This window comes from Xyrauchen texanus, chromosome 23, assembly GCF_025860055.1.
Source record: "Xyrauchen texanus isolate HMW12.3.18 chromosome 23, RBS_HiC_50CHRs, whole genome shotgun sequence".
Classification (NCBI taxonomy): Eukaryota; Metazoa; Chordata; class Actinopteri; order Cypriniformes; family Catostomidae; genus Xyrauchen; species Xyrauchen texanus.
Genome location: NC_068298.1, coordinates 2,194,154 through 2,206,653, shown reverse-complemented (window position 1 = coordinate 2,206,653; position 12,500 = coordinate 2,194,154). Strand labels below are relative to the sequence as shown.

General features: G+C 41.3%; 1 protein-coding gene across 1 annotated transcript in view; it reads right to left on the bottom strand.

The window, feature by feature from the left end:
- LOC127663405 (platelet-derived growth factor receptor beta-like) overlaps positions 1-12,500 on the bottom strand; it is a 57,058-nt gene that overhangs the window by 5,668 nt on the left and 38,890 nt on the right. Inside the window, 13 exon segments of the mRNA XM_052154981.1 lie at positions 1,470-1,569; positions 1,809-1,920; positions 1,996-2,034; positions 2,036-2,119; positions 2,883-2,998; positions 3,903-4,069; positions 4,156-4,318; positions 7,173-7,283; positions 7,472-7,576; positions 10,113-10,245; positions 10,329-10,423; positions 10,829-11,037; positions 11,635-11,758. Coding sequence (XP_052010941.1) covers positions 1,470-1,569; positions 1,809-1,920; positions 1,996-2,034; positions 2,036-2,119; positions 2,883-2,998; positions 3,903-4,069; positions 4,156-4,318; positions 7,173-7,283; positions 7,472-7,576; positions 10,113-10,245; positions 10,329-10,423; positions 10,829-11,037; positions 11,635-11,758 — 1,558 coding nt within the window.

Here is a 12,500-nt window from a genome sequence, read left to right as displayed (position 1 = left end):
AGCTGTGAGCCCCAGGTTACTTTGGGTTCGCCTTCCCATCAACCAGAGGCGAGGAGTGGTGGTCGTGGTTATTTATGCCCCCACTGAAGACGAACATCCGTGGAGGGATGCGGGAAAGGCAGATGAGTCAGATGCCTTCTTTGACCTCCTGTCACAAGTGTTGGCTAAAGTGGCCCCTTGGGACAGAATCATCATGTTGGGTGATTTCAATGCCCGAGTTGGTCATGATGCTGGCACCTGGTCAGGAGTGATTTGAAGACATGGGCCAGATCAGCTCAATAACAATGGCAGGAGGCTGCTAGGTGTTTGTGCAGCCCATGGGCTTGTAATTACCAACACACTGTTCCAGCATTGGCCACACAACATCATGGATGCATGCCGGGTCCAAGCAAGAACATCTGCTGGACTACATAGTGATGGAACAGCGGATGTGGGCCCATGTCCTTGACACCAGGACCTACCGTGGAGCTGATCTGCCCACTGACCATCAACTTGTCATCTGTAAGATGCGCCTGCCATTCTTCGACTCCAGGTGGTGGGTGTAAACCAAGGACCCCGTTCAAACCCATAGTGGCCTGGTCTAGGCTAGCTGATGAAAGTTGCAAGCGAGAATTTCAGCATCCTCTGGATGTCAAGGGGAAATGGGCGAGGTTTAGGACTGTGGCTCATGTAACTGCAATGGCAGTTTTGGGCACACGGTCCAGACCTCCTCAGAAACTCTGGCTGATGGAGGAGGTGTTCAGGCTGGCTGAGAAAAAGCGACCTAAGATCCATCATGGGTTTAACCAGGCTGGATTGTATGAGGAGCTCACAAATCCTTGAAAGATGTGGACAAAGTCCCATCGGTGAGCTCCTCCGGCAGGCAAGGTTGCGTTGGCTGGGTCATGTAGCCCGCATGCCGGGCCACCGCATGCCTAAACAGCTTTTGTTCGGCCGGATAGAGGGGGCTAAGCGGGCATGGCACGGGCTGGAGAAGAGATGGAGTGATGTGGTACAGGAGGATGTGGAGCTGAGTGGACTTGCCGATGACTGGTACCAGCGGGGTCAAGATCGGTCTCATTGGAGGAGGCTTGTGAAGGACGCTGCTGGCCAGTTGGAGGCTGTCGCCCTCCAACAACAACGGAGGGCAGAGGAGCGACGCTCACAACAACGAGCAGAGCGCTGCGTGGCTAAAGCACAGCAAGTTGGCACAGTAGGGGGCACAGGTGGTGCATCAGCCAGTCATCTCAGTCAGTCGACCCGTGTCCCCTTTTGGATCTGTCCCGTGACCTCCTGCCAGCGGGCGTTCGACACTTCACGTGGCCTTAAGGTGCATATAGCCTGGCACAAGCGTCGTGGTGATGTCACCGCCACTTAGTGGCGAATGGCGATTGTTGTGTGCGCGAGAGTGTGTGTGTGTGTATGTGTGTGTGTATGCAAATAATGGCAGAATTGTCATTTTTGTGTGATCTATTCGTGTATAAACGTACATTTCCTCGGAGGCGTATGATGGTTTGACCATGCGGTAACCTCTCTTCAGAGCGCTGTAGAATAACTCGTTCATGGGCAGATCTGGATAAGGAGTTCCTCCTGAAAAATCACACAGAATATTATATTCATACTCTTAAACTGACAGATGTCACAGCCAATAGTTCGTCTGTATATGTGCTGATATATACTGGATACATATTTGTTTCTATATGTAGCACTTTTATACAATACATTTGAATCCAATGCAGCTTTCCAGAAAATGATAGTAACACTTTACGAATGACTATATGTATATATGTATATATGTATATTTGTATATTTGTATATGTAGGACTCACCCAGAGTGAAAATCTCCCACAGTAAAATCCCGTAAGACCAGACGTCACTCAGTGAGGTGTAGAGATTATGAAAGATGCTCTCAGGTGCCATCCACTTCAGAGGAAGAAACGTCTGCAGAGAAACACTCCGTTAAACACAGATCTGAAGGTTTGATTGTGTTTCTTGTGATATGAATGATGCACGTACGCTTCCTTTAGAGATGTAGTTGTTGTCATGCATGGCGTCCACGGGCGAGACCGAAGTCACAGATCTTGGCCAGTTTGCCTTCACAGATCAACACGTTTCTTGCGGCCAGATCTCGATGAACACACTGACAAACAGACATGACACTTTCTCAGTCTGTTCGTTTGATATTTGTTCTTTATTTTTGTAACCATTTACGTCTCAGAAACTCTTTGCATGAGTGTCAAAGTATTCAGTATTATTTGAACTGTTAACATTATGGATGCATATTTTTATTGCTGTAGTCGAATGATTATTTAAGTTGCTATTGTCAAAAACATTGTGCATTGGGACACTTTAAGTTACTGGAAGAATAATATTTGTATTTTTTTCTTATCTAGGTTTTAACAAATTTCTTAACAACGTAATCAACTGTAAATAATTCACAGAAAAGGCTCCACACATCACACTGAGAGATTGTTTGAAGATGTGACGTGTGTATGTGTGTGTTTGTGTGTATGTGTGTGTTTGTGTGTATGTGTGGGTATGTGTGTGTGAGTGTGTCTATCTCTCTCTCTCTCTGTGTGTGTGTCTCTCTCTTTCTCTCTCTGTGTGTGTGTGAGTGTGTGTGTCACTCTCTTTCTCTCTCTCTATGTGTGTGTGTGTGTCTGTCTTTCTCTCTCTGTGTTTGTGTGAGTGTCTCTCTCTCTCTCTCTCTCTCTCTCTCTGTGTGTGTGTGAGTGTGTCTCTCTCTCTCTGTGTGTGTGTGTGTGTGTGTGTCACTCTCTTTCTCTCTCTCTATGTGTGTGTCTCTCTTTCTCTCTCTGTGTGTGTGTTTGTGTGTGTGTCTCTCTTTCTTTCTCTGTGTGTGTGTGTGTGTGTGTGTGTGTGTATAAATGACAGATACTAACGTTCTTGGATGAGAGGAACTCCATGCCTTGGGCCACCTGATAACTGAAACCCACCAAATCAATATAACTGAGAGACGGAGAATCACTGATGACCAAAGAATTATCCACTGTGTTTTCTGTGAAACACACACACACACACACACACACACACACACACACACACACACACACACACACACACACACACACACACACACAGACAACCACACAAACACAAAACACACATGGAGAGAGAGAGAGAGAGAGAGAGAGAGAGAGAGAGAGAGAGAGAGAATAATTTGATAAATATACAAATAATCTATTGTGTTATACTAACAAAATTTTAAATACAATAGTGATACCATGTTTGTTTTTAGACATTACCCATAGTGATATCATTTTTTATTCACCATGGTAAGACATTTTGGCAATACTGCTTTTTGGCAATTTACTATGATATCACCATGTTTTTCAACATCAGTTATGAAAGAGATCCCTATGATTCACTCATAATACACACACACACACACACACACACACACACACACACACACACACACACACACACACACACACACACACAGACACACAGACACACACACACACACAGACACACACACACACACACACACACACACACACACACACACACTCTTGTTGTGTTTCCATGTTTTATGGGGACTTTCCATAGACATAATGGTTTTTATACTGTACAAACTTTATATTCTATCCCCTAAACCTAACCCTACCCCTAAACCTAACCCTCACAGAAAACTTTCTGCATTTTTACATTTTCAAAAAACATAATTTAGTATGATTTATAAGCTGTTTTCCTCATGGGGACCGACAAAATGTCCCCACAAGGTCAAACATTTCGGGTTTTACTCTCCTTATGGGGACATTTGGTCCCCACAAAGTGTTCAGAGTAAGCACTCTGAAGGGTGCAGGGCATTGCTGACTAACAAGTGGGCTGAAATTTTCAGTTTACTAATTTACTAATATAGTTGCAGGTTATTTTTTGAGTCAAAGTTAAGTATGTACCTTGCTCCTGGTAGATGTCCTGCTGGTAAGGTGACTCATAGGGGGACGGTTGGATATCAGCATACTTGATCGAGTCTGTGAGCTCATGCATTGGAACATATTCTATCTGATCATCTTTAGTCATGTCCATATAACCTCCATCAAACTCACTGCCGAACGACACGTATCTGCAGTTCCGCAGAGGAGCAATCTGATTATATCTGTCATTCAGATTACAGTGAACATAGATGACTTTTAACAAACGTGCTCTTACTCTTTTCCTGTTGGCTCAACTGTATCGTAACAGATCTGACTGCTGTCGCCGTTGGTGATGTGGTTCTTGTCTGCGAAGGACTGAAGGAAGCTGTGTTTGTTCCTGTGCAGATAATCCACCAGGTCACCATAGCGACAGTATTCTGTCACCAGATATAGAGGACCTGAGAGAAAGAAAAGACGTCTGACAACAAAACTAAAAAAAGATCTAGGCTAGTGACCCAAAGGATGACAGTTAAAACTGCAGATTCATTGAAAGGAACAATGAACCATTAACATTACCCAAAACTAATCCTAACCCTAAATGTATTGTACAACCCTAAATCTACCCCTAACAAACCTTAAACCAACCCAAATCCTAAACCTAAATATAATGTACAAACCTAAATCTACCCATAACTAACCCAAACCCAACACTAATCCTAACCCTAAATGTATTGTACAACCCTAAATCTACCCCTAACAAACCTTAAACCAACCCAAATCCTAAACCTAAATATAATGTACAAACCTAAATCTACCCATAACTAACCCAAACCCAACACTAATCCTAACCCTAAATGCACAGTACAACCCTAACCCAACTCAAAACTAACCCTAACACAACCCAAATAATAACCCCAAATGTACTGTACAACACTAATCCAACCCTAATCCTAACCATACATTTAATGTACAAACCTAACCAACCCTAAATGTATTGTACTACAATAACCCAAACTTATCCCTAAAACTGAATGCACTATACAACCCAACCCTAAATGTATGGTACAACCCTAACCCTAATTCAAACTAACCCTAACACAACCCTAAATGTATTGTACTACCCTAACCCTAATTCAAACTAACCCTAACACAACCCTAAATGTATTGTACTACCCTAACCCTAACCCAAACATATCCCCAAAACTGAATGCACTATACAACCCTAACCCAACCCTAAATCTAACCAAAACATCCCCAAACTTTATCCAAACCCTAACCTGTAGTATGCAACCCTAACCCAACCCTAATCCTAACCCTAAGTGTACAGTACAACCCTAACCCAAATGTAATTTGCACACTAACCCTACTCCAAACTAACCCTAACCCAACACTAATCCAAACCCTAAATGTACTGTGATAGTTAACCCTAACTATCTTTGGCCCAAAGCTAAACCTAACCCTAAATATACTGTACAACCCTAACCCAACCCTAATCCTAACCCTAAATGTACTGTACAACCCTATCCCAAACCTAATCCTAAATTACCTGCACAACCCTATCCCAAACCTAATCCTAAATTACCTGTACAACCCTATCCCAAACCTAATCCTAAATGACCTGTACAACCCTATCCCAACCCGAATCCTAAATTACCTGTACAACCCTATCCCAAACCTAATCCTAAATTACCTGTACAACCCTATCCCAAACCAAATCCTAAATTACCTGTACAACCCTATCCCAAACCTAATCCTAAATTACCTGTACAACCCTATCCCAAACCTAATCCTAAATTACCTGTACAACCCTATCCCAAACTAATCCTAAATTACCTGTACAACCCTATCCCAACACTAATCCTAAATTACCTGTACAACCCTATCCCAAACCTAATCCTAAATTACCTGTACAACCCTATCCCAACCCTAATCCTAAATTACCTGTACAACCCTATCCCAACCCGAATCCTAAATTACCTGTACAACCCTATCCCAACCCGAATCCTAAATTACCTGTACAACCCTATCCCAACCCGAATCCTAAATGACCTGTACAACCCTATCCCAAACCTAATCCTAAATGACCTGTACAACCCTATCCCAACCCTAATCCTAAAATACCTGTACAACCCTATCCCAACCCGAATCCTAAATTACCTGTACAACCCTATCCCAACCCTAATCCTAAATTACCTGTACAACCCTATCCCAAACCTAATCCTAAATTACCTGTACAACCCTATCCCAAACCTAATCCTAAATTACCTGTACAACCCTATCCCAACCCTAATCCTAAATTACCTGTACAACCCTATCCCAACCCTAATCCTAAATTACCTGTACAACCCTATCCCAACCCGAATCCTAAATTACCTGTACAACCCTATCCCAACCCTAATCCTAAATTACCTGTACAACCCTATCCCAACCCTAATCCTAAATTACCTGTACAACCCTATTCCAAACCTAATCCTAAATTACCTGTACAACCCTATCCCAACCCGAATCCTAAATTACCTGTACAACCCTATCCCAACCCGAATCCTAAATTACCTGTACAACCCTATCCCAAACCTAATCCTAAATGACCTGTACAACCCTATCCCAACCCGAATCCTAAATTACCTGTACAACCCTATCCCAAACCTAATCCTAAATTACTTGTACAACCCTATCCCAACCTGAATCCTAAATTACCTGTACAACCCTATCCCAAACCTAATCCTAAATTACCTGTACAACCCTATCCCAAACCTAATCCTAAATTACCTGTACAACCCTATCCCAACCCAAATCCTAAATTACCTGTACAACCCTATCCCAACCCTAATCCTAAATTACCTGTACAACCCTATCCCAACCCTAATCCTAAATTACCTGTACAACCCTATCCCAAACCTAATCCTAACCCTAAATTACCTGTACGACCCTATCCCAACCCTACTTCTAAATTACCTGTACAACCCTATCCCAACCCTAATCCTAAATTACCTGTACAACCCTATCCCAAACCTAATCCTAAATTACCTGTACAACCCTATCCCAACCCTAATCCTAACCCTAAGTGACCTGTACAACCTTAACTAACCTTCACCCTAATTAACCCTTACCCAACCCTAACTCTTAGTGTACAGTATAAAACATATAGTTTTGCCTCTAAAATCTGAATGGATAAAACTTGTTCGAAGCTCTCACTGGTTGAGTTAAAATAAAAGCGTCTGTCTAATAAATCTAGAAACAGAAACACCTATTGGACACCTGTGTCAGATATGAGGTGGGTGCACGGCAGTCAGTGTTAATGTTTTTGCTCACCTTGTTTGGTGCAGGCGCCCAGCAGGTTCACGATGTTCAGATGAGGCCCGAGATGACTCATGATCTTCAGTTCAGACATCAGAGCCTGTGTCTCGCTCCTTCTTGCCGTTGCTGCGATAACAAGGGATCATTCATTTTCATAAAAATACTTCTACAATGTGAAAAATACTTACAGGCATAAAATAGACTTAAATTGCTTTAAGCAAAACGTAATATCTGTTTTAATTCTTTCAAATGGTGAAATATGATTCGGACATGTTCATGTGCATTTGCTGTGGTGCTTAGAGATTTAAACGTACATTTGAGCATTTTTACTGCTACTTTAGTAGCTGATTGAGCACTGCCGAGACCATATGCCGTCGCCTCGACAACACGGCCAAACGCTCCAGATCCCAGTGTATGACCTGAGGAAATACATACATTCAAATGTAAAAACCACCTGGACATATAAACAATCTTGATGGAAAAGATATGAAATAGAAATGGCTGCAAAAGTCATGAACAGTGCTGGGAAGAATCCGATGAAATGTTATCTGGATTATGTAATCAGATTACTTGTAATTGGATTACATTACATTTTAAAATGTGCAGGTTCATATTGAAGTTACTTTTAATTGATTACATGATTACATTCTTGATTACTTGACAGTACCAATCAACCTAAGGCAATGACTAGTGCATATTTTACTGATTTATAGGGATGCACCGCTATGAACATCTGTTGAACAGAAATGTAAAGAGTGTATACTGTATAATAGAACATCACAAAATCATATTATGCATTTGCTGGGCAATTCAAGGAAATGTCAAGCATATCATGGAAAAATAAAAAGTTTTAAATTCTGTTTTATGCTGGTATAATGGACATTGGATTATGCCATTCAGACCGCTAGAGGGCGCCGCTTGCTCACACAGCGCTGACTGAAATGCTGAATGCAGAAACTCAGCCTTTTAAAGTTTAGTAATCATTTAAGGACATATGGGGATTTCAATCTTAATTCAATCAATCATGCAGCATCAATGGACATCATACAGATGTCGAAGAAGTCAAAGTCTGCTGGTTTCAAAGTGTTTTGGATGGTTCCCCTCATCATGTAGCCTATAGTTAAGCACTGCATTCATAACTGTCTTGTCCGTTAATGCTGGTTTTTCCACATTAACATAAGAACGAGAAAGAATACAAATTGTATATGTAAAGTGGCCCCTAAAGCATTTAAAATTAATTATTAGCTTTCATCAATACATGCAAAAAGTTATCCAAACGTGACCAGATTAGATTACCTAAAAAGTGTCACTTAAAAGATTATATTACTGATTACAATTTAAATTGTGTCATTGTGAATCAGTACTGGGTTACATTTCAGAATTAATCTACCGGCACAGTTCATGAAAAAATACAAAGCGATGCAAAGTGGTTGCTAAGGTGTTCTGGATTGTTGCTAGGATGTTCTATGTGGTTACTAGGATGATGCTAAGGTGTTCTGAGTGGTTGCTAAGGTGATGCTAAGTGGTCGCTAGGGTTCTCTGGATGGTTGTTAGGTTGTTTTATGTGGTTAGTAGAGTGATCCAAAGAGGTTGCTAATGTGTTCTGAGTGGTTGCTAGGGTGATGCTAAGTGGTTGCTAGGGTTCTCTGGATGGTTGTTAGGTTGTTTTGTGTGGTTACTTGAGTGATCCAAAGAGGTTGCTAATGTGTTCTGAATGGTTGCTAGAGCAATGCTAAGTGGTTGGTAGGGAGTTCTGGATGGTTGCTAGGTTATTCTGAGTGGTTGCTAGAGTGATGAAAAGTGGTTGCTAAGATGTTCTGAGTGGTTGCTAGGGTGATGCTAAGTGGTTGCTAGTGTGCTCCAGATACTTGCTTGATAGTTTTTTTGTGTGTTTGCTTGAGCGATCCAAAGTGGTTGCTAAGATCTTCTGAGTGGTTGTTGGAGTGATGCTAAGTGGTTGGTAGGGTGTTCTTGATGGTTGCTAGGTTGTTCTATGTGGTTGCAAGGGTGATGCTAAGTTGTTACTAAGGTGTTCTGAGTAGTTGCTAAGCTGATGCTAAGTGGTTGATAGGGTGTTCTGGATGGTTGCTAGGTCATTCTGAGTGGTTGATAGAGCGATGTTAAGTCATTGCTGAGGTATTCTGTAAGGTTGCTAGAGTGATGCTAAGTGGTTGATAAAGTGTTCTGAGTCATTGCTAGAGAGATGCTAAGTGGTTGCTGAGGTATTCTGCGAGGTTACTTGAGTGGTACAAAGTGGTTGCTAAGGTTTTACTGTGTGGTTGCTAGAGCTATGCTAAGTTGTTGCTAAGGTGTTCTGAGTGGTTGCAAGAGTGATGACAAGTGGTTGCTAAGGTGTTCTGAGTGGTTGCTAGGGTGATGCTAAGTGGTTGCTAGGATGCTCAGGATGGTTGCTAGGTTGTTTTGTATGGTTGCAAGAGTGATCCAAAGTCTTTGCTAAGTTGTTCTGAGGGGTTGCTAGAGCGATGCTAAGTGGTTGCTAAGTTGTTCTGGATGATTGCTAGGGGTCATTTTGAGTGGTTGCTAGAGCTATGCTAAGTGGTTGCTAAGGTGTTCTATGTGGTTGCTATGGTGATGCTAAGTGGTTGCAAAGGTGTTCTGACTGGTTGCTAGGGTGATGCTGAGTGGTTGCTATGTGTGGTTATTAGAGCGATCAAAAGTGGTTGGTAAGGTGTTCTGAGTGGTTGCTAGAGCAATCCTAAGTGGGTTCTAGGGTGTTCTGGATTGTTGCTAGGTTGTTCTGTGTGGTTGTTAGAGCGATGCTAAGTGGTTGCTAGGTCGTTCTGAATGGTTGCTAGGTTGTTTTGTGTGGTTGCTATGGTGATGCTAAGTGTTGCTAGGATGTTCTGAGTGGTTGCTAGGTTGCTCTATGAGGTTGCTAAAGTCTATGCTACATGAAGTGGTTGCTAAAGTCACCAGAGCACCAGACTGACTCACCCAGCACCAGACTCTCTCGAGGCATCTCCCAGGTGAGGTCATAGGGCAGGTGAATAGGGTCAACATAGATGTACTCGTGTCCGTCCAAACTGACAGATTCAATCACCTTCCATCTGATCTCATACCGCGGCTTCTGCACACACAACAATGCACGGTTACAGTTGATTAACATTGCATCTGAAGAGCTAATGTTACTCAGGAAGTGATGTCACACACCTTCCTCCACACAGCGATGAGGATGATGATGAAGATGATGGCGATCACCACTAGCGTTAACACAGTGGCCAGAACGGCCACTTGAGAGAACAGTGCTGGACAAAACACACGTTAAACAGACAAATGAAATACTGAAGGTGAAGAAGGATGACTTCCTGAAGACCGTGACACACTGTGGCACTTTTAAAGCATCGCTCTGCTAGTTTGAGCGGCTCGACGTGTCATCAAGTTGGGACTGCACTGGTGCATGCTATTCCAAATTCAAGTCTCGCCCTACAATTGCGATGGAAATACGTCACATTATGGAAGCAAAACAGGTCGCAAGCGTCATTTCCAGCAATCCTGGCAGATGTTTGGGATTATCAGGTTTCGGTGATCTCGTTCATATGTCATGCAACATTCATGCTGCTAATTTAAAAAGCACACAGGAGCTTTAAACCTCACAATTATTTTTCAATCTTTCCAGCAAGTCTTTCTTAATTATTGACTTAATCACTCACTGTTGTTGACGAGTCTGATGTCTCTGGCTCGGGCTCCTCTCTCATTCCTCACCTCACAGCGGATGGTGAGCATCTGTGGCCGCAGGAGAATCACCTGACTGTGCACCTGGTGAATCTTGTGTGAGTTGTTATATGTGACATTGGTGTGGATAGTGACACTCTCTGGGTCATCCACTAGAGGGCTCCACAATGCACTCGTGTTACTGCACCTGATGAGGAGGACACATTGCAAGTTAATACTGTGTCCTCAACCAAGGGGGTCGGGACCCACTAGTTGATCAGCTCCATGCATAACCAGTAATATCTGAATGAATTCATGTGTTGTACCTATGTGAGCACTCAGAAGTGAACTGCACTCATACAGTAAGTGTGTTGTGATGAGGTAATGGCCGTTAGAGTGAATATGCTTTGCATTATTCATACAGCAGTATTTGTGAGCAGCTCTTTGGTGTTTTCATAATCATATGCACATCGTTTAGATGATGTACAGACCGCTTACCACACACTGTGATGGACCAACGCTTCCTGATCAACTGTTTGCCCTTCATTACGCTGATGCATGTTTATGTAATGCTTTTTGAGAGTGCTGTGCAAACTCGTCTTTTAATTCATCTCAGAAACAGCTCTTATTACATATTAATGAGGGTCATTACAGGGGAAATGCTCGCTGCTAATCTATTGTTTCCCATTTCTAGAGTCAACTGCATCTCTTATACATTAAACTTACTGTTGAGGAAATACACAAACTGTTCAGAGCATTTGTTAAAGATTTGTTTGTGATGATGATGATGAAGGTGTGGTTTTACTTGGGCATGCCGTCACAGCTGAACCAGTGGATGCTGGGTGATGGCACACCCTCCGCCGCACAGGTGACCGCGTGCTTCTTCCCGGGCAGGTGATGATCCGAGAGTTCAGTGATCTGAGGAGGAACTAAAGAGACAGGAAATGACATCAGCCAGCATTATTGATACAAGCTAAACCTCAAAAGAACAAACGAGAATGAAATGAATGAAGAGGAATTATTCATTGATAATAATTCACTGATGTCACAATGAGATGTGGAATAAAACAGCAGAATAAAACAGTTTTTCTTCCGAGTCCATATGATTGAAGTCTTTATCTCATGTGTGTATACTTGCTGTATGTTATTATATATTATTATTATTATTATTATTATTATTATTATTATTCATTTTTTAGTTTTAGGATGAGTTCATTCTTTTAACTCAATTAAGAAATAAAAAATGACTCTGTTTAAATAAATACAATTTAAATATTAAAATAAAACGTACAGAATTATTCTTTTATTTACTCTTTTATTTATTTGAAAATAAATAAATTTGATTATGATGATAAGTTTAATAGAAACTCAAAAGCTCAGTATTATCCTGCCAACACGGGTGTCTGTTTTCAGGAAATGAGGGCAGCGTGTAACAAAACAATAAATTAAAATAAAATAATAAAATAAATAAATACAATAAAATGTATTATATTATATTGTAATATTATATTATATTATTTTAGATTATATTATATTATTTTATTATATTATATTATATTATATAAATTAATTAAATTAAATTAAATTCATGATTAGCTTCAAATAAATCCAAAGGAAGAAATAAAATAAGATGTATTATATTATATTATATTATTAAATTTTATTATATTA